This window comes from Triturus cristatus, chromosome 4_1 (genome assembly GCF_964204655.1).
Source record: "Triturus cristatus chromosome 4_1, aTriCri1.1, whole genome shotgun sequence".
Lineage (NCBI taxonomy): Eukaryota > Metazoa > Chordata > Amphibia > Caudata > Salamandridae > Triturus > Triturus cristatus.
Genome location: NC_140585.1, coordinates 1201096327 through 1201123559, shown reverse-complemented (window position 1 = coordinate 1201123559; position 27233 = coordinate 1201096327). Strand labels below are relative to the sequence as shown.

The 27233-nt window shown below is 51.2% G+C and overlaps 1 protein-coding gene across 1 annotated transcript in view; it reads left to right on the top strand.

Moving 5' to 3' along the window:
* Nucleotides 1-6064: 6064 nt before the first annotated feature.
* LOC146856382 (retinol dehydrogenase 7-like) overlaps nucleotides 6065-27233 on the top strand; it is a 38914-nt gene continuing 17745 nt past the window's right edge. Inside the window, exons 1-2 of the mRNA XM_085654500.1 lie at nucleotides 6065-6495; nucleotides 8668-8926. Of these exons, the coding sequence (XP_085510626.1) occupies nucleotides 6183-6495; nucleotides 8668-8926 (572 nt within the window). The 5' untranslated portion in view covers nucleotides 6065-6182. The remainder of the gene's footprint in view (nucleotides 6496-8667; nucleotides 8927-27233) is intronic.

The window sequence follows — 27233 nt, the reverse complement described above, 5'->3', positions numbered from 1 at the left end:
GTATGAGGGTTTGCACTGCATTTAGCATTTTACGTCTGTCTTTGGGGATTAATTTTTCTTTCTGAAATGTTTGATGCTCATTGTTGCTTGATTTATTGTATTAGAGTTTGTACTGCTTTTAGCACGTTTGGTCTATCTTTGCCGACCACTTTTGCTTTGGTCAGTATTTAGGTGTCGCTATTGTTTTAGAAAGAATGTATGAGGCCTCTGCTGGTTTAGTCATGTTTTGGGAGCAGCAGTGCAACTCAGCCATGGTTATGGCAGTCAGTTCTTGGATTTAAAGGTGAGACGGGCACTGCTGTTTGGTTAAGACAGGGGTTTTCTTGTGAGAATTTGGATTCTCTTTAGATTAAGGGCTATTTTAAGTTTTGAATCAACCTTTCCCTTGGTCCAAGGAAAGACGCTTCATATATGGTGGTCAGCTGGCTAGTAATGCAAAAAGGGCTGCCTTGATCCCAGACAAGCATGACCAAGAACAAACTCTACTAACGTCACACAGGAACCATACACGTTAGAACCTAGTTCTGGCTGGCCCGTGAAGAGCCTGGAGTGCTGCGCTTGGCTTTAGTGTTGCCAGGCCTTCACACCAATGCCCTGCAAGGATGTACAGAGAGGGCAGCCATTGCCTAAGAGCACCCATAACTGTGCGCTGGTGAATGATTGACTGCACAAGGTGAGCCGGCCAGGCACAAATATTTGCTTGGCACTTCCTCCACGGGCAGGGTTTGCGTGTTGCAATTTTGTGCACACCTCTGCTGTCAGAACTGCAAGGTTACTGGCCTGGGCACAGATGCCCAAGATTAAAGAAACAGGACTAGGACCTGCATCATGCAGCTGTGCTGTTAGTCCTGATCGCTACAGCTTTACTGGTAATCACCCCGCAGCATCCATGCTGTGCTGTCGGTCTGTGCTACAGCACGCCTGCTGGCGGTGAGCTTTGTGGCCCACAACACTGCGGTGCTGTTTACTGTCCATGCGATGCCTCCTCTACTGCATACCCAGGGCCTCAGCGACATGCATGCTGTCGCCGCTCTACTGCAGCATGCCTACTGTGCCGCTGATTGGCTCTGCAGACTGCTGCTGTGCTGTTTGTTAGCACTGCAAAACGCCCCCCATAAGAAATAGTGAAAACAAATATAGCTTCATTGCTGAGTGCGCCGCCCTTCAAAATGTGAACACCTTCCAACTCACAAATTGCTCTTGGGCAGCATCCTCACCCCACCCTTTAATTCCCTGAACACGACCATAGTCCTATTAAAGCTATCAATTATGTCTTTACACTGTGCTGTCACTGCCACCCTCAAGTAACTCTATAAATTCAATGATTCTGGCCAAAACCTTGGAGGGACGGAAACGTTCTTCTTTGTAGTTTTTTACGAGGCATTACATTTTGTTTTAAAATAAAAACCACCTAAGCAGCTACATTGCATGTTTCTAGGAGCTACACATGCTAAGATGGCAGGGCGTATGGACGAGTATTCAGCCGCTGCCATGCTGCGTCCTTTTGCCTAATTTCAATGAAAAGCTGCCTGGCGCCGCTTCAGCCAGAGCCCAGTCTGGCACCATGCTCAAGGAGTTGAACACCGAGACCAAACATTGACATTTTCAGTTCATCCATCGAGGTATTGTGTTTACAGCACTCCCACAGAATCTGAGCAATGCGGCTGCCCACGGCCCACGCAGTGGGCAACCTAAAAGGGCAGCCCCTTAGTGCCACTTAGGCACACCATCACCCCTCTAGTCTGGGGACCCGGGGGAGGAGAGACTCATCCTGGCATCAGGGCTGTGTCATTTCTGGTGCACAGAGGGTTGGAGAAGGTACTTATACCTCCCCCTGCCTTTCTGGTACCCTCTTTGCGCCGGACACGCCGTCTTGTTGGTTGTGCTGCTGAGCTGCTGCAGGACTCGTTGTCCTGAAGTCATGTGGTTGGTCGGGTTGGAAAGCGAGGTGAGTGCTGTCACCCAAACCCCCCTTACCCCCTGGGTCCCACCATGTAGGCCATGGCTCGTGTGGGACCCCGCCCCAGTTGCAAGTTCTTTGGTCTGGCTCTCGCAGGAGGTCCGCTGTTGCCGGTACCTGCAGGTGGGGTTGTGGTGAGGGATTGGAACGGGGGCAGGGTAAAGGGGGTTCTGACTTCCCGACCTCATGCCGCGCAGGCCTGCCTGGTCAGCCGCAGGCAGAGGAACGTTGTTGGCTTGTCTCACTATCCTCCATGCATGGCCCTTTCCGCATCTGCGCCCTGAGGGCTCCAGAGGTGATGCTGTGGGGTGGTGTGGCTCCCTGCTCTCCGTGATGTGCGTGAGTGGGCCAGAGATTGGCGCGCTGGATTCCTTGCCGGAGTCCCTGGGTTCTTGCTCCCACCACCTCCGGGTGATTCTTCGTGCGGGGTGGGAGAGGGGATTTGTAATTTTTGGGCGCAGGGGCCGAGGTTGCAGGGTTGTGGTCCCCGAGTGTTTGCATATGACTGGTCGGTTGGCTCAGTTGGCTGGATCGTGATCCCAGTGGCGCCCGGGTCGCGGGTCCTCCTCCCACACAGGACACATTTTGGCAGATCAGCTGTTCGCCAGGGGTCTAGTGGCATGGTCCTGGAGGGGGGTCCTAGTCAGGGGGCCAGTTGGGGAGGGGCGGGGGCCTGCTGCCTGAGAGCTCCAAAGCTCAGGGAAGGCCGGTTACTTGGCCCTCCCTGGATGGCCTGCTGTGCTTCTCGTTCGGGCGGGTACCAGGTGGGGTGCTGTGCACCACAGCTCAGAATTCGACGGTGAGTTGCCATGGGTGGCTCCATGTGCATCTCCCCTCCCCACCCCGGCCTTCTCCATCCCGGGAGGCACCATCGATCAACCAGGGGGCGTTGCGGCCTGGTCTTTTTGTGGGGATGGAGTGGCACCGCACGCGGCATGGTGTGTGGTGCGCGAGTGTCCGGAACCATCGGATGAGTCATTGGGACATGGCAGGTAGTTATTGGTTGGCTGTTTGCAGTCTTGGGTAGTCTGCATGGGGGGCTCGGTGAGTTGTGAGCATTGGGACATGGCGGGGAGGGGACTGCTGCCTAGCCGGGCCGCATTGTTGGGATTAGTGCTGCCTCCCTGCCGGAGCTGTGGCCGCAACATAGAGGAGGGGGGCCAGGCCCAGCACCTTCGGCGTGCTCTAATACTGGGGGGACTCCCTACCCACCCCCGCCCCCCACCCCCGCAGGACATCGTGAGCCCCTGTCACCCCCCTGCTCCTCCCTCGCAGTGAGTTACAACTTTGTGCTGGCTGAGCACGTGGCGGAGAAAGGCCGGCTTCTGTGGGCACAGCTAGAACGAGGCCCCGGTTCCGGCCTCCGGTGTCCACAGACTGATGGGTATCTTCGTGTTGCTTTGGGGGGGGGGGGGGGGGGACATGCCCTACCGCTCACCTGGCGTGTGGCTGGGTAGCATGGGTAGGTAGAACCTTGTAATGTTCTCTTTCTGTGTTGCAGGAGGAGTTACAGGGTGATCCGGAGGCAGAAGGGTACATCTTCAGGAGCACAATAGGGGTGCCAGTGCCAAATCCCAGGAGTCCTCATGGCAGGTCCCTGCAAGAAAATAGTCGGCGCCCCGCTAGTCCTTAGGGCGGTTGCAAGCCTGAACAACCAGGGGCTTGCATTGCAACGCTCTGCCCTGAAAGGGACGTGAGTAAGATGGTGGTCTAGTGTCCACGTGATACTAGGGAGGGGGATCACACCATAATTCGTAGAACTGATTGGGTTGGCCACAGTGCAATTTGGCTCATCAGGCGGGTAGGGCAGCATAGGTTAATCACCGCTGCCTGCCCTTGGATCGCCCATAAGATAACCCACCATGTTTCATACTTTTGCATAGAATAAACCTGCAGCAATATTTTCCTAACCAAAAAATTGTGTTGTGTATTTAGTTATTCCATCATGTATGCTGTTGGCATTGGGTGGGGAGTGTTGTCTATATAGGCACTATTACCCTCTGTGACGGGCGGGTGCTCGCAGAAACAACGGACCCCAAAGCCTAACAGAGAAAGAACCCCCTGTAGCCCGGGCCTTTATTGTTAGTAAATACCATAAATGCCTATCTTTAGAGGCAATCAACCCTGAGCTGTGACCCCGGTGGATCATAATGAAAGATATAGTGTCCCAGGCAAACCATGCTGGAAGTGGTGTGTCTCATTGAGTGGGTCCTGCCTGCAACAGGGTTTGGCAAAGTCAGTGCTTTAAATGGGAAAAAAATAGTGCAGGTACGCATTTAAATGGGGCAGTGGGTGGGGCTAGGGGCAGGCCTAAGAGCAAGACATACTGCTACTTATTGACTTCAATACTAGTTGCAGCACATACCAAACCACATGAGAAATGCGTTTCTATAAACAAAACAGGTTAACTGGATTACAAAAAACGAAAGCCAAACACGGTGTTGTTCTAACATTTACTTGTTTTATAATATTTGCAACTTCCATACTGTTATTTGCTGTTGCTTGGCACAATACTATATATTCTCGAGCGTGCACACACACAGAGAATGAAACAAGCAGACGTGCACACACAACGCATTCCACACATTTCCTTTAATATACCTCCCAAGAGTGTCTCGATTCTCTCCCTCTTTCTTTTTTCCTCACACAAAAACATGCACAGGCAAACAGACAAACATAAGTAGACACTCACACAGAAGAATCAGGTAGGATTAAAGCCATTTTAACCTTGTTACCTTCCTTGGCTTTCTTAATTGCGCTGTCACCGGGCTGCCTCGATTCCTGTGTTTGCAACACAGCATGATGGTGAACAACGGGACATTATGCAAATGAGTCCACACTGAATAGTTCAGCGGAGAATCAACTCACCAGTCACAGCTACAGAATTTCCTTGGCTGCCAGAGACAGGTCACCAGCATTAGCAGCCAATGTGCCTACCGTTTCATGAGTACCGGCACTCTCCTTGGCAGTAGAAAAGTGCCTATACTCAGAGTAATAAAAAAGGGAAGTGCCGGTACTCAGTGCCTGTGAGTACCGGCCCATTTAAAGTACTGAAGTGAAAGTCACCCTGAGAGCTGTGCGGCCCCCATAATGAACGAAAAAGGGCCTCGGGCATGCCCTGCTCTGTGTGCCACTGAGCCTATCCTACCTGCTTAAAACCATTTAAGAAAATAGTTCTCAGAGGTTGTAATTAAAACCAGCATTAGCAGCCAATGTGCCTACCGTTTCATGAGTACCGGTACTCTCCTTGGCAGTAGAAAAGTGCCTATACTCAGAGTAATAAAAAAGGGAAGTGCCGGTACTCAGTGCCTGTGAGTACCGGCCCATTTAAAGTACTGAAGTGAAAGTCACCCTGAGAGCTGTGCAGCCCCCATAATGAACGAAAAAGGGCCTCGGGCATGCCCTGCTCTGTGTGCCACTGAGCCTATCCTGCCTGCTTAAAACCATTTAAGAAAATAGTTCTCAGAGGTTGTAATTAAAACCTACTGAGTAACAACAAATGTAACAGGGTGTGTTCTCATGGGAGGTTACAAAATAGAGAAAGGCAGTACTAAGGAGGGACTACTAAGCCTATTGGCCAATAAAGAGCCATCATTTACAATGGACAATGACAAGAGCCAATTAAAAAGATGGGTGCAAAATAGGCGGAGCTTCATGCCCATATCCTGAATAGTGCATGTCTTGATAAGACAGCGGAGGCGCTACCTAGGTGAGACCTAAAAATGGACGCTTTTCAAGCAATTCTGGTGTCAGGAAAAGGTCAATGATACAACGCGAGGGAAAGAAAAATGGCACTAATGCAAAGCTATATTTTTGGAGCTGATCCACCTTCAAAGACTGTTGCTTCCACATCATAAACTCATCTCAGGCGGACCAGGCACAAAGTGGGTTGATGTAAAAGTGTAATCAATCAGCACCACAACGCAGGTGATTGAGGACAAAGCAGAAAACCACAAAAAAAACATGAACTGTTCACAACTGTGTAATCTGCATTTGAATGGTTTTTTAACCAATTGATTTTGTTTTGTTTACCTTGGACATATTCCTGGGTTACCTTTAAACAACTGACCTACGCATTTTTTTTTATCATTAATCCATTCCAGCCACTCAGTCGCCTTGGTCTGGAACCCAGCTCATAACCAAACGTTTTTGTCCATTTATCCCACCTGCAGGGAGATTGTAAGGGTCCTTAATATTATATATATAATATTTGGAGGCCACAATGTTACTGTATGTGGCAGCACTGCTGTGCCTGTGCTACCTCTTCCGCTGGTACCGGGAGAAGAAAACTCTCCCGAACCTCCAGGAGAAGTATGTCCTGATCACCGGCTGCGACACAGGCTTTGGGAATCTCCTGGCGCAGCAGCTGGACCGTCGTGGGATGCGCGTGCTGGCGGCATGTCTGACGCAGAAAGGGGCAGAGCAGCTGAAAAGTTCGTCCTCTGAGAGGCTGCAGACAGTTATCCTTGACGTCGCCAATGGCCAGAGCGTGGCTGCTGCGGCTGACTGGGTGAAACGTGTGGTGGGAAACAGAGGTGAGAGGGAGAACTCTATACACGTTTGAGTGTTTCTAACAACTTATATTTTTTCATTCCCACTCAAGCCTTGTATTTTTCCTCAGTCTCCTCCTCCAGCGACAGATCAAGACTTTATTAATTGTCCTGAATTCTATTTGTTCTTCTTTACCACATCTACACCATTTGCTCCCATCTCTCTGTCTCACTCACACAGAGGTACCTTTTACCCTCAAACTCCTCTCTTGTTTCCATCACACATCAAGTCTTTCTCGTCCTCCTTTACGCAGTACTGCCAAGTTCCACGCATCAGGCTCCAGACTAAATCATTTCAGTGTGGTGCTTCGCATCACTGCACTGAAACGCATTGCCACGCTTAATGCATAACGCCTCAGCCGTCAAGACAAGTTCTCTATAGCTCTGCCTAAATAAAACTGTGGAGTGGCAGCTGGCAGCGTGCGCAGTGACGTGCGCATACTGCTCCTCAGGCTTGGGGCTAGCTCTGCTGGCATACTGCTATGCTTAACGCTACAATGTTACATACCATGATGCGCCCTGGGCGTCACGTCCTGCTTCCAGAGTTAACTTGTGAGAGGCTGGCAGGCACTGGACTACTACGCGCAAAATTATCATAGCATCTGCCGCAGCCTCTGTTGGCGAGAGGGGTACTGGTTAGACTGTCACTAACTGGAGTGACCGGCGTTGAAGCGCAGCCAGAGTCGCGCTTCAAGTGAAGTTGGTGAGAGAGTGCACTGCAGCCTAAATAACTAATTTTCTTCAGGCTCGGAAATGTGGGGCTTTGACTGTTCTCCATGAGCCACTTACTCTCACCATTAAGAAGAACCAAGCAGTGAGGCGGAAGGTAGGTGAACAGTAAGTGAACAGTAAGTGCGCCAACGGTATCACCTTTCACTGCGATAGCCGCTTCAAAAGCCAGTCCTGTGAGGAAGACAGGTCCATCATCGTCGTTTCCCCATCACATACACGCTTGAGGCTTTCCTCGGTCTACCTTCTATCTCGCCACACAAGCACGAACTTGTGGCAACGGGAAGAGGTCCCACTGTAGGCCGCAGTGACTACATGCCAGCCATTGGCAACCCTGTGCCTGCCCAGGTCTCTAGTCAGTCGTTGCTGCTGGTACTGTTTAGCTGTAGGTTTGTTGGATGGGTACCCTGTACCCAGCAGAAGCCAGCAGGTCTCAAGAAGGTGTGAAGGGTGGGTGGGGCATAGGGGAGGATCACCCTCCTTTCTGATTTGAACCCTATTGTTGAGTGCATCTGGCATTAGCTGGTCTCTCTGGCCCTGTAATATGTACTGTAGTGGTTCAACTTTATGGAGACCATCCGAGAGATCTATCCTCAGTGGGAGGACGTTGGTTTTGAACTGCCATTAGCGTGTGGGTGCTTGAGAACCAGGACTGCCAAACACAGAGCTGGGGTTCAAGGAGGGGGGCCTTTTTGAAAATGCACCATCCATCTATACGCTCTTGTGGCTGGGTGATGTCACTTGCAGGCATCAGTTTTGTTCCCAACATCCTAACAAGGTGATTCACCACATTCTGCTATTAAACCAGGCTGTCATCAGTGGTACTGGTGTGAGATTTGGAGCAGGTACAGCAAGGAGGACTTCATGTCAAAGGGTACAGCGAGAAGCCAAGTCAATAATGGTTAACCTATTAAACCAAATCTCCAGAGATAACAACGTTTAACCTCCAAGTAATCAAGCCTAAAGCATTAACCCACATCATAAGAAATGATGAAACACATAACCTAGACCCTCTGCAGAAAGACATATTCAAATTAACAATTTTCTCTTTTTTACAGATAAACTCGTACCGATTCTATTTTTATAGAACCCTTCAGTTTGTCATTATTTTGTGAGTTGTTTAAGGACTTTGAATCCTTTGAAACAAAACTTAATTGAAGCTTTGTTCCTAGCACCTTAGAGAATGATTGTGGACGACCTGTCTCTAAAGGGCTCCTACTTGAGACAGCACCTTTGTTTACATCCCCCCAGTATGCGTCTGCCTGCCTCGAACTATAAACCGCTCTGCGGTACCTGGCTTGCAGAGAAGGCAGTTTGTGACAGATCTTTTTTCTCTCTGCAGCTCAATCTATGTGCCATGCATTTATCTCCTCTCCTCTACCGTGGGGGCGATGCACATCAGAAAAAAATTCTTCTCTGTGCTTCCAGGGCTCTGGGGCTTAGTGAACAATGCAGGGATTCTTATCCCTGTTGCCCCCAACGAATGGCTGACCAAGGAGGACTTCCTGCGCGTGCTGAATGTGAACCTGGTTGGGATGATTGATGTGACACTGAGCCTGCTGCCCCAAATAAGGGAGGCCCAAGGCAGAATCGTCAATGTGGCCAGCATCGCAGGGAGGCTGGGCCTCTGCGGAGGGGGATACTGCATTTCCAAATTTGGTGTGGAGGCGTTCTCAGACTCCCTGAGGTAATAATTGCTGATAGGATTCCTTCTTAACGTGAAGTAGAAAAAAGATGCATCTTTACCCAATCAGAAGGCAGCTTCTCAAGTAGAACATTGACCACAAAGGTTTAAAATGTCCATTACCTCCTCGTTAGTCTTCCTCGCCACATGACTAACAAAGTGAGCTTCAGCTTCACACCAGAACACTCCGGAGCAAAAAGAGCCCGTCTCCCATGCCTCCCATCCCTTCCCAATATGGCCGACCCATTACACCCATGACCTCTATAAGAGGCGGGCCGGCCCAACCCATCAGCCTATTTTATTCGTGCTGCGCTGCAGATTCTCCAGAGCGTGTTTCAACAGGTAAGTTGGGGCCAGGGCCTGCTCTAGCAGGTCTTAAACGGCCCGGGGGACGAGGCCCTGCTCTAGCGGGCTCCTGCTCTGGGTCCCCCCCCACCTTGTACCCTCACCTTGCCCCCTTGGTTTCTCCTGCTGTGCTCAAGCGAGCTCTGAAGTTGGGGGCTCTGGGTGTTTGTCCAGCCCTGCTCTAGCGGGCTCTCCTTGCTGGGTCTCCCCGGGCCTGACGGCTTCTGGGTGTCGCTGGCCTCAACATCCGTCCCCACCCCCCACCTTTGTTACTTTCTAGTGCACCGGACTCTGATTGGGTTGTATGTGTGTTTGCCTTTCAGCCTGCTCTGTTGGTTACAGCGTCCACTCGAAGTGCGGAGTAGTTTTGTTTCCCCCGGGATACCCCACGGTTGGCGATCCTGCTGCAATGCGCTGTGTGTTGAAGGTCTACGGTGCTATGGCTCATGGGTTCGTCTTGTGTCTGGTGGCTCTGACTCACTCAGGTCAGGGTTTCGGTTTCTGCCTTGCTCTGCGCCGTTCTGGTTTGGTTTTCTGTGTCCCTCCCACCGTTTCGGTGGTCTCGCTCGTGGTAGCGCATTGGGGTGTTGCAGTGTGACCATCTGGCTAGAGCATTCGCTCGTCATCCTGGCAGCTTTGGCCCTTCATGGGTTTCTGTGAGGGGTCCCTTGGGGTATTGTTCCGACCTAGGAGCTCTTGCTCTCTGGTTCGTCTTGTGCCTCTGGTGGATCAAGCTCACACAGGACGATGGTTTGTTTTCCTGCCAAGGTTTTCAATATTGCCCCATGGTGGGTTTTGTTCTTAACCCCTTCAATGCTGCGCAGATTCCGCCGCTGTGCTGACGGAATCTTGCGCGGGCGTGGTCATGACGGAATGGTTCCGTCATGAGCACAGCTCAACCGTGGGTCATGACGGAACCATTCCATCATGAGCACCGAAGGGGTTAAGGGCCTTACACTGATTTGGCTGTGATGTCTGTTTGGCCATCTTGGTACGTACGTGCGATACTTGGTTTCGGCCATTTGCCCTGGGGGTTGTGTATCATGTCCCGGGGCCTTGGATTCATGTTGTTTCCTGTGCTGTCCCAGGCTTTTTCTTCCTTTCCATGCTTTGTGCCTGTGGGCTCCTGCTCTCGCCTGCTCGCCATTGTCTGTCGGTGTCTGTTCTGGTGGGTTCCTGGTTGGGCGGCATCCTGCGCCATGCTGTTGGGTGCTGCGTGTCTGAGGACGGGCGGCTGATGGCACCTGTCCGCTCTTCGCTAGGCTATTTCCATGGTCTCCATAACGGCTCTTGCCTCTACTCCTGCTCCTGGGGGGCTTGCCCTTTTTCTTCCTGTCTGGGGCCCAGTCCGTGGCATCCCCGTCGTTTCCTGCTCCCTGGCTCGTCAGGCAGCTGCACCGCCTCCTGTCCGGGTCGTACTTTTCCTCGGATCCAGGCGGCTGTCTCTGTTGGGGGCCGTCTGTTGCCTCTCCTTCCATCCTGGTTGGACTCACTCTAGGTTCCATGGGCCCGGCCCGCTCCCGGGCCGCTCCGGTCATTGCCGGTTGTTGGTTGTGCTATGGGCCTCTGGGGAGTGTCGGCTTGGTCGGGCCTGGGGTTGGTCACACGCCTCTGCAGGGGTGTGCGTTGTGTGATCTGGTTTTGTGTGGCCCCCCGGCTGTTCGTGTTGAGTTGGTCTGCCATGGTTGAGGCCTTCCTTGGGGAGTGTTTCAGGTGTCTTTTGGACCTTGTGGTCGGGGGAAGTTTGCCCAGTTCTGCCAGTTGGGGGTCTGCCCCATCCTGTTGGTCTCTGGGTTTTTGCGCCTTCCTTTGTCCCTGTGCGCTCCCGGCTTCGCCTGTGCCAGTGGGTGTTCCGTCTCTTGCCCCGGTGCCTCCCTTATCGTCCGGTCTCCCTGTGCGGCCAGTGGTCTTCTGTTCTGGTTTCCCCTTTCCGGGTGTTGGCGGCCTTTGTCGTCCTGTGCGGCGTACTTGGGTTTCCGGTCTTTACTGGATCGGTTGGTGCGCCTGATGGCGGTTTTTCTTGTCTGTCTTCCGTTCCCCATGCCATCTTCTTCCGTTCCCCGTGCCATCTCTTTCTGGGGTTTGCCCCTGCCTTGCGGGGGCCTCTTGTAGCTCTTCTGGGCAGTTTGTCCCCTGCCTCGTTCTCCGCGGGGGGAGGGTTGCAGGGTTTTACCCCCTTGTCTTGTTGGCTCAGTTGTGCTGTCCTTGACTGGGTCACTCTTTTCTCCCCGGCATTGGATTCTCAGCTTTCTTGTCCCTGCTTTGCGCTTTCCTCTGGTCCCTTTGCTTGCGGGTGTCGGGGCTTGTCTGGCCTGGTCTGGGCATTTGTCTTGGTGTGTGCCCCGGGTTGCTTTGCTCACATTGCCCTCAGCCGCCTTTGTGCGCACGCAGTTCCCCACCCAGTCTGGTGCTCTATAGGGGTGTTGGGTGAAGTACCAGCTCACTGCAAAGGTAATATGCTGGAAGTCCCTGCTGTGATACCTACATCTGCTTTGGTGTACTCTTCTCCCTTGCACTGTTATAAAATCTGGGGTCCGGTCTTGCTCGGGGCGGGGGTTGTCTCCTGCCGCTCCTTTCGTGTTCTCCCACGTTGGTGTGTGTTCGTCCGGTGCCTTCCTTGTCTGGGGTGGCTGGGTTCCCCGGTTCCCCTTCCCCAGGCGGGGCCCTTTGGTTCCTGTGCGGAGTTTGCATCTTTCTTCTTTGCCCCTGGTTTTGATTGAGGCACTGTGGCTTGGTGGTTGTGGTCTCGGCCTCTTTCCCTTGGGGTTCGGTGTTCTCCCCCTGGTGTTTCACTGGTGGTGGCTCCTGGGGCGTACTTTTCGGTACTGTGGCCTGCTGGCTCGGGGTTGCTCCCTGGTTTTGCTGAGGTTGCTCGGGCTCGTCTCGCCCATCTCTGTTGTCATTCTCGCCTTGCGGCCTGTGGCTTTCCCTCCCTGTCCGTTCCTGTGTCTTTCAGCTTTTCCTTGTTCGGCTAGGTCGGGCCTGGTTGTTGTCTAGCTGTCTCGCCTCCTGGGTGCTCGCTTCGGCAGCTTGCTTACTACTTGTGGTATGTTCCTGGGTCGTTTTGCTTGACCCCTATAAGGGGCGCTCTCGCTCCGTGCTCCTCCCTGCCGGGTTTTTTTTAGCTTTTTTAGACATGGTGGCCCCGGGTGGGCCTTTGTATCCTTTCGGGTGGCTGGGCCATGGGCCTGGTCCCTTCTACTCTTCGAGCTCCGTGGGCGGACTTCGGGGCTTTCCATTTTTTTTTGCTGTTGGTCAGTTGGGTTCCCTTGGGGACTGGGTCATTCCGGCAGCTTTCTGAGTTTCTTGCCTTGTGCCTGCCTGGGTTTTCCCCTTGGTGTCGCTCTCGGTTCCGGGGGATCCTTTGTGCGACTGGGGTCCGTGTCCCACCTGTTTCTCTGCTTGCTGGTGGGGTTTTGGGGACCTTATTTTTGTTGTTCGGTTGGCGTAATGGGTTCCCTTCTGCGCCTCGTTCCGTTCTTGTGGCTGCGGCCTGTCTGTTTTGTTTGCATCTGGTCGGCTCTCTCACTGTTGGTGGTCTTCAGTAGGGTGTTGCTGTGTTTCGGTCGGTCTGCGTCTCTTCCGGCTGTGGCTCTTTGCTGGGTCACCGTGGTAGGGTTGCCCTCTGTTCTGGGTTCCGACACCTGGGCTTTTGCTCCCCTCTCGCTTTTGGCTGTCCGTTGGGCGGTCTTGGGGTGTATGGGCCGGCTTGCAGCTTTCTGTAGTCCTCCGTCGAATGGAATTTTTTTTTCAGGCTTCCCTGCGGGTCTTGGGGACCGGGTCCTCGGCCCTTCCGGTGTCTTTCTGCACCAGGCTGATTCTTCTGCTCATGATTGCCTCTCTCTTGGGTGGTTCTTCCACTCGTCTGGTCGGTTGGGTTTGCCCTGCTTCGTGGGCGTCCCGTTCTGGTACGTTGGTTTCTTGTGAGTTTCCATGAAGCTGCTTGGCTTTTGTATGTGCTCACTTTGTTAGTCATGTGGCGAGGAAGACTAACGAGGAGGTAATGCCCCGGTTACTTACCGGTAATCTTCATTACTCCGAGTATAGTCTTCCTCGTCACATGAGTTCCCATTCTTCCCTCCCTGTCTAGCTATCGGCTTCATGTTTGTGCTTGGTAGTTTCAGGCTGATGGGTTGGGTCGGCCCGCCTCTTATAGAGGTCATGGGTGTAATGGATCAGCCATATTGGGAAGAGATGGGAGGCATGGGAGGCTGACTCTTTTTGCTTTGAAGGGTTCTGGTGTGGAGCTGAAGCTCACTTTGTTAGTCATGTGGCGAGGAAGACTATACTCTGAGTAATGAAGATTACCGTTAAGTAACCGGGGCATTACTTAGCATTTTTTCTTTTTGGCATGACACAAACCCGTAAAATCCTGCTGTGGTTATTTTTCAAATTTGAAAAGCTGTTTCTGTCAGTATTCATTTTGGAGCAGTTTGCCGTAATGCAAGCAGGATGTAACCTAGCAGCAGGCATTTTCTGAACAGATTTGAATTTGTGACAAGTTGTTGTGGTGCCTTAGTAAAAAGACAAGATTTCTGAAAAGTAGTTTGTATGTACTTTAGTTGCAGTAAAAGGGTGCCTCCCTCCACTTATTACATGAGGCGTTCCTTTGAAAAGCAGAGTAGAAGGTGATGGTCCCTCACACATTTTTAATCTCAGTGACAGGTTTTAAAAATTCAACTTGGTTAATTAGTCCCTGAATTCCCCAAAGCATCTTATAATAATGGTATCCAAAACGATAATATTTTGTCTCCGTTGATGATGGGCCGAGATAAAGTATATTTTCAGGAATCGCAGTCACAAAAGACTTTACACCTTAAGCCTTCTCTTTAGTACAGACAGAACCAGGTGGTTTGAAAAATATACTACTTAGTCTTTGAACAATGGAATGTTGAGAGCTCCATGGAAGTCAATGGAGTGCTCCGGGCTTCTAATGCCTGGTAGAAGCCCGGAGCATAAACATGCAAAGAGCTCACGAAGAGGGGATTCCAACTCCCTCAGGCTCCGTGAGACCATTGTTTTACACATTAAAACATTCTGCTCTCTAAGGGCGGAATGTTCTAATAGTCTTAGAGCTCTCCGTAGTGGGCTCTACCGGCCATTAAAGGCACTCTCCCTTGTTAAAGGACTGAGCAGAAGTGGGCCTTTAATGAACGGTAGAGACTACTACAGCGGGCTCTAAGGATATAATATAACAAAAAACACATTCACAAACTATTAAGAGCATAGTCAGAAGTTTATGTTTCCAAAAGATACAAATGGAAAATGCCTGCATTCACTACCAAGTACAAGTCCACTTTTTCAAATGTGTATGACTTTCCAAGCTCTATAGTCCAATAAACAGCCAGTCAATTTTAAGGGTCATCCATGGACGTCAATTCACCAAAATGCCAGGGGTAGCGGAAGTAACATTGCACGCAGTTTGACCTTTACTTTGACTCACACACACATGCTTACACATACTAACACATTCACACTCTCGTGCACATAAACACACTCTCACCCACAAGCATGCACACAACATACATTTAACACCATTTTTACTTACCTTCGCCTACAGATAGAGTCATATTCCAGCTAATGTACTCCATTTTTATTCACTATTTGTATAATAAAACAAGCATTTGCAATGCAATAGGTCTCGCATTATTAAAGTTTGAGCTATTGGTGTTCCATTATTTAGCAATGCCAATAGCTCAAACTCTAATAATGCGAGATCTATTGCATTGCAAATGCCTGTTTAACTGGAGTGTGGGTTTCTCTTTCAAGAAGCCTTTTTATTGGTAATTGTACATTTTATCACTCACTGGACAGGACGAGATGCGGTTTAAAGCAAATATATATATTTTTTATTGGCATGTGGGGTTCTCTTTCAAGAAGCTTTTTTTGGTAATTGTACATTTTATCACTCACTGGGCTGCACGAGATGCGGTTTAAAGACAACTTTACAGAAAGGAAGACAGGTGGAATTTCTATCCCATAGAAATGTGGAGGCCCGTCTTTTCGCATCTCTTTCACGGACTTCTGGTGCTTCGCTGCCTGAGCACTATAGAGGTCAAAGGTTGAAGTTATGTCAGGCCTGCTTGAGACTTGCACCATTCAACACCCCCCCTGCTCCTCACAACCAACCGTGGCCACAGCTATGAACATCAGCGGGAATCGTGCAAAGACTTAAGCTGTGGGTGTGAGTACCTGTCTGTGTATTGACAACCTACAGGCACCTCGACCCTGATTATACAAGCACCGGGTCGGGAGCGCAATAAACAGCCCTCTCTGGCGAATTACTTTAGGGAAGCATGACTGACAGATGAGGACAGAGAAACCGTGGAGGAAAGAAAAATGGCGATGAAGTTTGCAAAGTCGAATGAAAAAGATGGCAAAAGGAATGTGAAAGATCAACGAGGAAGGAAATAGGAGAAGAGTAACTGACAAGTGAATGTGTCACGGCTGCAATATACAGTACGTTTTCTCTTGGAGAATTATCAAAAATTAGTCTTTCTAGCAAGTTATTCCACCCATATCGTCTTTTAAAAATAAACTGTCACAAGTATTTCAAAGATAGTTACACAGACCTTTTCCAACTTATACAGCTCTGCGACGATCTACCAGGGAAAGTTCTCCTCCTCCTACAAACAGGCCCGCAAGTGGTGCGCGCGCCACAGCGAGCGATCTGCTTTCAATTATCGCGCCCGTGTCTGGGCACGATAATTGAAAACAGATGTCGGCCGTGCGGGCAACAGACACCAATAGGCCATGGGCGGAGCAAAGCGACCGCCTTTGGCCTATTACGTGCTGTCTTTCTGAAAAAGATGACCGCAATCGCCAATAACATGGACCAAAAGGAATCGCACACGCACGAGCGTGTGTGATTCCAGGCTCCGTTTTGGAACCCTCCACAAAAGGACTCTCGCTGCGCAAGCAGTGCTGCACAGTGCATCGCTAGGCGCGAGACCTAAAAATGGACAGAAACCAAGCAAGTTGAGCTCCAACCAGCCTCCATTAGGAAGAGCTGCCTCTGTGTTCCAGGCACTGATTTTGCCACCACTGAGGCCAGGGGGTCGCAAAAGCAGTGCCAGGGGTAGCAAGGGCCAAGCCAGCTGCGACCCCTAAATGACGTCCATGCGGGTGATCCTAAAAATCTAACACTTAATAAAAAAACAAGGATATCGTGCAACGTTATTTGTGTAGTTCGAATTCCATTTTCTAAATTCAATAGTAACAGTAGAAAGACCCAGCTTAAAGTATGGCAACAGGGAGTCCATCTATGATTTCTCCCGTCAGCGGGAGAGACATCAAGGAATAGGTCAGGACAGTAAAAGTGTCAATGTAATTATAGCGGGGATCGAAGAAGTAGTACAGGATGGGGGTTTACCGGAAAGGAAGTGCACAGCAAGGTAAACTGCAAAGATGACGAGATCGGGATGAACAGGAAGAAGGGAGTTGCAAAGTGTGGCTTGCGGTATGGAACGTCGAAAGTGACATGTTAGGAACTCGAGTTAGAACTCGGCATAGCAGCAGCAGCAGGGGACAGAGGTCGTCCTGGAAAAGAAGTAGCTGGAGGAATGAGAGATGAGAGGGGGAGTGCAGCAGACAGGGATGCACAGAGACAAGCAAAGCGTAGTAGACAAGGGGTGCAGGGCCTGACTGGGGGAACAAAAACAGCCCTGGCAAAAATGCTCCAACAAGGCCCACTCTCTTCTTTTCTTCCCTTTATCTCTTTCTCTCCATCAATTAACTCTTTCCCCACTCCTTCTCTGATCTCTTGCTCTCATCCATTTGTCCATCTTTTCATCCCTTTCTCTGTCTTTCGCTGTGCCAGCTGCAGATATTCTCCGGAAGCTGGGTGGCAGAGGCACCAACAGCGGCCCTTGGCCTTCAAAACCAGCCTCCACCAGCTCCAGCCCACTGGGGAAATGATCAATGGAATAAAAGGCCAGTCCAGCATGGGGGAGACCAGGAGCAGAGAGGACAGGTAGTGGATTGAGCAAATAAGTATTACCTCTGAGTCCTTCTCACTTATCTCCATTAAGCAATGAGTTCCCTGTGCCTCTTAGTCACACCCCCTACCAATATACAAGGCCTGCCCCGTCACAACTCCTGCTCTTTTGTGTCTGTAGACACTAACAGGTGGGTGTGGTACGCTCACTCCAGCGTATATTGCATTTCTTCTTTTGGAAATGTGGCCGGTTCGGGTTTGTTTCTTTGGGCTGCTGCAAGAGTTTAAGTTCCACCAGTTGAGCCACAGTGTTGTATGGTTGATCCTTTTGTGTCAGAAGGTTCCTGTTATGTCCTGCTGTGGCCTGCCCCTGCATTACCGCATGGGCATGTTGGCCTTCATCTTGGTGTGCTGTCGGCACTTCTTGTGTCGGTCCGTTTTTTTGGGCCTGTGGGATGTCTGCACCGGGTCTGGCAGATGTTTCATTTTTTTACAGGGATGCTTTCTTTTTCTCCTGGCCAGAAGTCTGCGGTGCATTCCTCTGGCCGGTGTGGGTGGGGCCAGTGGCTGGAGCTGAGTTTGCCCGGCAGGAGGTTTGCTGTGCCTTACTCTGGTCAGGTTGTGTGTGGAACTGTGTTGCGGTTATGGCAGGGCAGACTCTGCAGTGTACTTCTGGAGTCCCCTGGGCTACTATGCCCCTGTGGCTCATGGTTCCATGTCTGCTTTGCTGGGCATGAGGGCCAAGTGCTGCTTCCTTAGTGCCAATATCGACAACACTCCCCATCCCACATACAGCAATATTATTCTGAAATAAACCACACGACACCTTGTTTGTGGAGAAAATTGCTGCAGGTTTATTTGCATAACAAATATGCCAACATGGTGAGTTATCTTACGGCGATCCAAGGGCAGGCAACCCCTCCGCCGCCTGCCCACCTGATGAGCCAAATTACACCGTGGCCGTGGCCAATCGGTGCTTACCAATTTTGGGGGACGAACTAAGCCCTCCTACTGGTGGACCGCCAGTCCACCCCCTTACTCACACCCCCAAAGGGATGGAGCGTTTCAGGCAATCCCCGGTTGCTCAGGTCCACAACCGCCCGTAGGACTAGCGGGGCGCCGTCGCTCTTCCAGGGGACAACGCAAGTACATCCCTGGGGATATTTGGCCTTAGCACCCTTGTTGTGCTCCTGCAGAGGGTACCCCTCTGTACCTTAGAGCCTCTGGATCGCCCTGTAACTCCTCCACAGCTCTGGGTGTGGCCACCGTCACAACCAAGGCCCCCACCAAGGTAGGCATCTTTACCTACATCCTGCTGATTCCCGGGCCTCTCCCTGGTCCAGCCGAAACAAGTCCAAGCCCATACTGGACCGAAGGCCAGCATGCCCCTTCTGGACAGGTGCCCCCATCCTTTTTAAACTCCCTGTGGACTTTAGCGTGCAGCCGGCCATGCCTGATAAAACCAAAATCCCTCTGTTCAGGGCCTCTACACCTGACACTCTTAACTCTCCTGCGTGAGGTTTCCACAGCAACCCCTGGCCGGGCCCCTCCCATACTACATTGGGGTATCTCTGACCATCAAACTCACATGCCCACCAATGGAAGCATAACTTACACCAGGAGGAATTCAATTCTGGCATCAGGAACCTCCTACCCTGTAAAGTCAAATCATTGCCTCCCAGGTGTCAGACCACAGTGATGAGAGGGGAGACACACCCCACTCCTGTGCCGCTGCTTCTACAGAAGCTGTTCCAGTGCCTGCACAATAACACTACCCCTCCCCAGGATGGCTTACGGCCAGCTGTACCCTTTAACGCCTTGGGATTCCCATCGCCCCACCTGCAAGCATGTCCTGCCGAGTCTGAAACGCGAAGGAGGACCCAGTATCCGGGGCACTCGCCTCACCCAGCCCTTCAGTGCTGCCCTGAAAAGGAGAGACATAGTAGGGTCGGCCTAGCCCCCCCCATTGAGTATAATGGCAACTGCCACCCGGTGCTGTGTTGCCACACTGGTGTCTCTACCCCAGGGAGTGTATATGCGCCCAGGAGGACCTTAAACAATTAGTTTGGTGTTGGCTAGATGTTAACATTGCCTGGCTGAAGAACAATACCTTTGACAAGCAACTCCTGATAAGATGTGCCAATGCGGGTAGAAGTAAGAGTTATCAAGCCCGCCTTACTTCCTCTCACCCAGTTATCTGTGTATAGCGCTTGTTGGAGCATGTCCATCGAATTAAGCAAGCCACCATCCTAGGTGACGCCTTGCCCTCCCAAACTTCTGCTAGTATACCAGGGAGCAGACAAGACAGTGTGACCAGTAGGGGAACCATATGTATAAATACCTGCCCTTTTTTGAATACTGTGAATGCCAAATGTTCTTTAATACTTTGTAGCCCATTTGTGCTTTAATCCAGAGTTTCCCCAATCCTTGCATCGTAGCACACTTGTTGGATGATAACTTCCACAACCTGCATGGCTGCCAGCCGGGAGAATTTACACGTTTATTCTTACTCAGCTCAATGGTACTCGTTTTATCGACCTCTGAAGGATGAAATGCTAAGTAGACCTACCAGGTTCTGAACCTGTGACCAAGAGGTCGTACACAAGCCCCTATCAGTTCTGCCGCTCCACAGGCCGGTGACCTTGTATTTCAGGGCCGACTTCTGGCCTCTTAACCCTTACTTGGACATGCCTGAGCTATAAACCCACATCTAAAAGGCCTGCTAACCGGCTGACAACCAAAATGCAGTCCCAATGTTAGCTGACAACTCCCAAGGAAAATTTGCTTAACTGAAGCAACTAGTAACATGCAATCCATTTTAATCAGGGGACATGGAGTAAACCTATGAGTAATGTACCTGCACCCTCTTAACTATGACGGCAAAAATGTGCTCTGGTAGTTGTCCATTTTAGTACTCCATCCCCTCCATTTCAGCACTATCGAGGCAAACCGCACCCTCTTGGGAATGGCACCCTCACGCCGCAGCTGGCAGAAAGTGCCTATTCGTGTGTAGCCCATAACCTTCAGTTTTTCACTGACGGTATACCATGATTCTGCTGAAACGTAGCTTGCTTTACTGCTGAGTGCGCGTTGCACAATCACAGATTTGTCTTTGCCTATTCCGTTTCTGGCCGCAAAGTTCCATGACATTGCCAGCCCCAATCCCGGGCGAAATAAAAGAAAGCTTTACTGCTACCCATGTGACAGCTGCTGGTGCTAATGATGGTCCAATATAGCACCGGTAAACAAGATGCTGTGCTATAGTATTAATGGGCCATTGCAGCACTTTATTAAAGTTCATGGCTAACCTACTCACAGTATGGCAAAAACAAGAGAGGCTGTAAATTTAAAGCCAATTGGGATGATCATTAGATAGACCCAACAGAGAGTGATCTTGTGAAATGAGGTAGGGACCACCACCACCACACACCGCATTCGAATCAGCCCAGGTTTACTTTGCCATGACCCCTCCTAAGCCCTTAGAGATCACCATAAACAACCTGCAGTGGCCAAGTGGCAGGCACCCAGCGGTGCCAGTCCTATTTACTCACCAACTCCTTGCTGCCTGGCGGCAGTCCCTGCTGCAGGTGTCTTGTTGGAACCACTACTCGCCCCTCCTGCCCCATAATGATTGACATCGCTGAAGATGCGTGGTTACCTCTCATCGGGGTCGGTGGAACGTATAACATGTGTCCTGAATGCACAATATATGGGATGTTGTGCAGGAGTAAAGGAATCAGAACCTCATAGTAACTGTGCATAGGACATGTGCTAGTATTCAAAACTGTGACATATTGATTATGCACGACATGTGCTAGTATTCAAAACTGTGACCTATAGATTATGCACGGTGCTTTGCCGCACAACTTGGCCCATCTCATCAACTTTACAAACCCAGGAAGCAAACCTTTGCTGGTTACCCACAGATCCTTGCCGGGCACACCTTAACACACGGAGCTCTCTTACTACCGGGAGCATTTGTCCAAACACAACTGACACATCTGCATCCCCCTTCTGGATGACGCTCTATGTGCTTCATGTTTGCCGGCTTTACTACTAAGTGTCCCAGATCATGCACTGCTATATCCAACTAGATTATCTACTTTGTCTGACCGCAAGTGAAAGGATAATGTAATCACCAAACCCAATGTAAACCAAAATTGCAAGCCGAACTTGTCAGGAGACATTCAACCTCTGTCCTTGAAGCGCAGCAAACGTGGCAATCGAAATTACAGAGCTGACAAGCCTCTATTTAACTTGAACTCGAAGTGTGACAAATGAGGCAATCCAGGCCCCCCAAGGCTAAAAGGATGGCTTGGGCAGAAGGCAATAGTCAACAATGATCTTGACTTACTCAGTGCCTGTTGTAATGGTCCTCTCTAAAAGCCAGACAGCGCCAACTAGTGGCAGACTGTCAGAGGCGCCAGTGGTGACAATCAAGTGACGGTGCCGCGCACCAGAAAAAAACACCCAGTCAGATTTAGCACAGGTGAACTAGCTGCTAAAAATAGCAGTGGTGGGCCATTGCCGCACTTTCGGAAGTCCAGACTTGACTTTCTCACCTTGTGGGTTTAAACAAGGTACAAATTTGACAAGTGCGTACCCCGTGACTAACTAGACGGGGAGAAACTGTTAGGGCCCCTCTCCCTGCCGTGTGCAAAACCAATCGTGTGTCACATATACTGATCTGCCGATAACTTCATGAAAAAGTCCTCCATGCACCCCACAATGAGGGCCAGACAAGTCTTCTACCATTCTACCCATGTGGTTACTCATCCTGTCACCTAGGAGCTGTGGCCAGCCAGGACTATTGACTTTTTTGCTGTTTGGTAGTTGCATCAGGTAATTAAGCAACAACTGTGACTATCTTGTAAGAATATCAAAATTCCACCATTCTGAACTGATCAGACTGAGCCAAGGAAGTAATACCTTCATGGGATTTTCAAATACGCTACACTTATCTGTGCATCTACCCTTCCCTCAGTGGATGGGGCCTCAATTGTTCATAAATGTAATTGAAATTTAGAGAGGACAAACAGCACGGTCCAAACAGTACATATTCCACACTGATCCTGCCCCTGTCCAAGAGTCATGAATGCATTGTGCCGAATATTGTGTAAGTTAGGCCTTCTTTAATGTGAATGACATTGATATAAGTGGTGTCTTGCAGTCTCTGACAATATGTGCCCCCAGTCGGGCCGAAAAGTAGGCAGTATGAGAAAATTGTTCCCAAACCATGGCAATGCATCCCCTGCGCATGCCCGAGGCTCAGAGCAGCACGGTTGCGCATGTAAATCCAGTTGCACCCCCACTTCTATTTGCCTCAAGCTGCATGGACAGCAAGGACTACTGCCGCAGCCAATGGGAATGATCCCCTATCCTACGCCTTGTATCTACACTCGTGACCACCAGTTGCATGACCCAGGGACACACCCCTTACCTGTCACTCTGCTCGTAAGCTCATCTTTACTAGTGATAACCATATGCATTCGAGCTGTGTCCCAAAGCATTTAATCGCATGTTCTGCTACCCAGAGCAGAGTTGCGAACCCCAGTTGGCAACAGCGTTTAAGTCTCCTCAGGTGAACTCCTGTTCCCTTTTCTGGCTGTAGTTTGGTGGGTAGTAGTGCCCACACCTTGTATGAGTTACTAGAGGCATGACTAGTTTGGAGAAATGTTCCCTGGGATACGCTGAGTTCTTCTCGGTCGGTCCCCGGGCACAGGGCCAACTGCACATCCCGAGCGCGGCTCTTCTCCTGCAGAACTGCTTGTCCAGCGCATAATATAACTTGAGACCAAGGCATGGCCCACAACAAACCCCACGGGACCCATTGTATAGCCCCGATACATGCACAGGGACAACAGTGCATGCTGGGCGTGGCCCACCCCAATCGGAAAGTGCTTGCCCTCGTTATGAGTAGGAGGGAGTCCGCACATATGTCAGAGACTTAATTTATGTTCTGTCTGCCCGCACGGTGTGCCATACAGTAACGTGACATGAGGAGCGCACGTGACCCATAGGCAACTTGGTGCGAAATAACAGGTGGTTCTTGTAACTAAGCTCAATGGTACTCAAATGCCGACCTCAGAAGGAAGAGCTGAGTGTGTCCACCGTGATAGGACCTGTGCCCAGGGTGTCAAACTGATCCCTGCATCCCCATCCCCTTAGAGTGAGAACTAAGAGCCAGACCACTGGCCATGAGGGACCCTCACCGGGCACCATGGAACACATTAAAACTACCCGCCGAAACGATAGGGAAGGAAGACTCCTCGCCAACATCCCAGAGGCATGACCAGAATAACAAAGAAAAGCAGGCACTGATGAAGTGCACTTGTTTAATTACCAGTTGAGCACCATGCCACCTGTGCATTTAAAAGCAGGAACATTAAAGCTTGATCACGTACCCTCAACCTGTAATACCAAACCATCTGCCGAAACGATAGGGAAGGAAGACTCCTCGCCAACATCCCAGCGGTATGACCACAATAACAAAGAAAAGCAGGCACTGATGAAGTGCACATGTTTAATTACCAGTTGAGAACCATGCCACCTGTGCATTTAAAAGCAGGAACAAATGCTTAATCACATACCCTCAACCTGTGTTTCCACGAGGAAAACAACACATTCCCAACCTACCAAAAGAAGTTACCTCCATATTGCTGAGAAAACTGAACCAATATTGGCCACTTAACAGCCCTACGAGGCCCTGAATGAGGAGACGAATGTTGTTCATCCAGGAAAACTTCTGTTTCTCGAGTTCTACAAACCGATGTACCACTCAGGAGCCTAGTGATTAGATGCCATCAAGCGCATTACACCGTGACGGCCCATACAGAGTACTGCCACGCAGAACAGGGGCACATAGGTTTGATACCCGTAGAGGAAAACCGCCCTAGGCCGTATGTCACGCAGTCTAAAATGAGGTGTAACTGTGAAGGTGTGATGCGGTCAATCACTGCATACGATCCGGTCAAGAGCACGATTGTGCGAAGCTCGATCACTGGATATTTTCATGCTTCAGGGCTGTAACCCAGGATAAGAGTTTACACTGCATGCATTAAAACCTTTCCATCTGCGCGGTTGCCAGCGAAGAAGCTCCCCGTCCCGCATCTACCAACCTAGACTCCCGACCTAATGGACCAATTAACAAGATTGGCCAAGCATTCGTCATGGGAAAGTGGAGCAAAACAATCAATTCTCAGCCCTGTGCCCCAACAGTGAGGGTGTCACTGTTCCATATGCAGGGGAACGCAAAGATTTACCTCTTGGTAAACTTGGACAAACAGTCTGAATCACAACTCTGTGAACCAAACAGCATGTGTATCACTGTCCCTTGAACAGGGAAAACAAGGGGCCACCCCGAGGAACAACGCGCACATCCCCTCAAGCCCTGAGCCGCGCGGACAACCCGAGGTGCAGGGCAGGGGCGGCTCACACCCTGGCCCTGATCCCTGCGGTCACCACAAAACCATGGACACGCGATTCGGCCTCTGCACACCCCATGTCCACCGGCCTACGCGCCTCCGAGCACGCAACCACATGATTGTGCAAATCAATGCTGCCCGAATCCCCATGACCGGCTAGCAGAGCAGACAACTGCGGGGTGCCCCAGCCGCCAGTTGAAACGTGTAGTCAAGAGGAGAGAGAAACGGGCCAGGCCAAACCACATATCGAAACACAGCGCTCAAAATGTAGAAACTCGGAGATGCTGCTCGTCTGGCCGGGACCAAGGAATAAAGTTTAGTTCCTCATGGGGGCGCAGTAAGCACACAGCTGGCTGCCCGCTCACCACCTATGCCTCACACCTGATGCCCCCGTTCCCGCCCGTGCCCAGCACTGCTCAGACGCCACAGACAGGACACAGCAGAGACATGTTGCGCTAACAGTGAAGTGTTTCGTAGCAGCGGTTGGTTACCACGCAATGAAACTGCTGGTGAAAGCACTCCCTGACCCGGTCCCGGCTCCCTGTACCCTCCATTGCACACGGGATCACAGTTTGTTTGCTTACTACTGCTAGTTCTACCACTGGAACGCAGTGGTAGAGTGTAAGGGAGGCAGGGGTGGGGCATGCAACGCGAACTCCCTTCTCCGGAGGAAGGTAGCACTGTTCTTATCAGCGCTAGCCTCTAGACACCTGAACCCAGCACGGCGGAGCATGCTACAGGGAAAGAAAGGCAGGGGTATACAGGAGTGAAAAGTGCTCCCTCCCAGAGACGCATTTTACCGAGACATGCTGCTTATATGTTACCCCTGCTCCCAAAACCGCACTGAGCCCCGCGCGACCGCAAGATCCCAGAAAAACAGCCCGGGGTGAAACAACTTGTGACTGGAGAATTCATAGCTGACTACACGTGCTGCCCATATGGAAGCTGTCCCGCTAGTCACCACGCCAGCAGTAGCTCAAAAGGCAAACGGGCGGATTGGGTTGTTTGGCTCTTCAATTCTAAAGTTCAGGAGCTCTGATCCTCAGGCCACATCTTCCTTTTTTTGTTAAGAAGCGTGGGACCCGTGTGGTGCACCCACCCGACGCAGACTCTGCTCTTCCTCTGCTGCTGACCACCCAGGCGGAGTGGGCAGGAGGAAACACCGGCACGTAAAGACGTCAATGTCATGCAAGGCCTAGCATGACCGCCGAGGCTGACCCCTGTGGGGGTTCCACCTGTAGCGGGAGGGCCAGTAAACAACGTTTATCCCGAACCTTTTTCAACGCAGGGAATCACAACGCGGTCGTTACAATGACCGCGTTGTGATTCCGCATACCATTACTCCACAAGTCGGAACAACGACTTGCGGAGAGGGGGGGTAGGTGTTGGATTTAAAATCCAACACCTTCCCTAGTGTCCGCACAGACTGGAGTTGGAATAGTAAATTATACTATTCCATCATCCAGCACCCCCCCTCCGCAAGTCGTTCCGACTTGCGGAGTAATGGTATGCGGAATCACAAGGCGGTAATTGTAACGACCGTGTTGTGATTCCATGCGGGGAAAAAGGCTGCGGAATAACGTCATAGATTCGGTCGGGCCACTGCGGGACCCGAATGTCACACCCTCTTCCTCCAGGGAGCAGTTGGGGAGAGAATACCGCGGTGTTCAGCAGACCCCGACAGGTCAGCAATGAAGGAGGGGGGAGGCCCTGGCTGCCCACCATGCAACAAAGGCCCACGTGGGCCGAGGCCCCGGGATAGGCCGCAGCTGCAGCCCTCCCTAGCACACAACAGGAAGAGGGAGGAGCATGGCAGGGTGGAAGAGCTGCCATGTGACTCCCGGGAGCTGCTACCCCCCCCCCTGGCGAATCACAGCATCGGCACTGGCCGGGCAACGGAGTCTTGCCTCCGCCGCCAAAGGACCTGAAATGGAGGGAAGGGGGGTCGATGACTCTAAGGCACATCTAAACGGCGTCAAGGGCAGCGGCGAAGAGGCCACCAGGTGAGCGGGGAGAGGCCCTTATACCTCATCCCCGCCCACCTACTACCGGAAGTGACTCTGCGCAGACCTCTCAAGTGGGGTGGGTCCTACCACTAGACTGTCTTGTGTGCCCTCATGTGGCACTAAGGCGGAAGCCCTCTTATGAGGGTGCCTTTCATGGACCACGGGCAGCCAGCATTTGGCCCTGGTTAATGCTTGTTGTTCTGCTTCACCTCTGTGCCTGCTTGCAGTGTGGCTGCAGAGGCAGCGTGGTTTCAGCATCTCCAAGGCTACTGGGTGCCTGTCATGGAAGCAAAGGGGGGATGTCGATTTCTGCCTGCTCAGACCGTGTTTATCTGACTTTGCATGTGGGCCAGGAGCGGCTTTTTCAGGCTCCATTTGGCACTGTTCTACATGTTTCTTTGCCTGGTCGCTGTCTGGGTCCAGTCCTCTCCCCCGCCACGTTTCAGTGGTTGGTATTGCCTCTTTGTGTTTGGGGATCCTGTTTTTGCTCTGCCACACTTTGTGGTTAGTGTCTGTACCTTGACTCCTGGATTGGTCATTACCCTTCAGCTCGCGGGCAGTTGATTGTTTTCCTGATGCATGCTGCAGGGTCTGGGGTT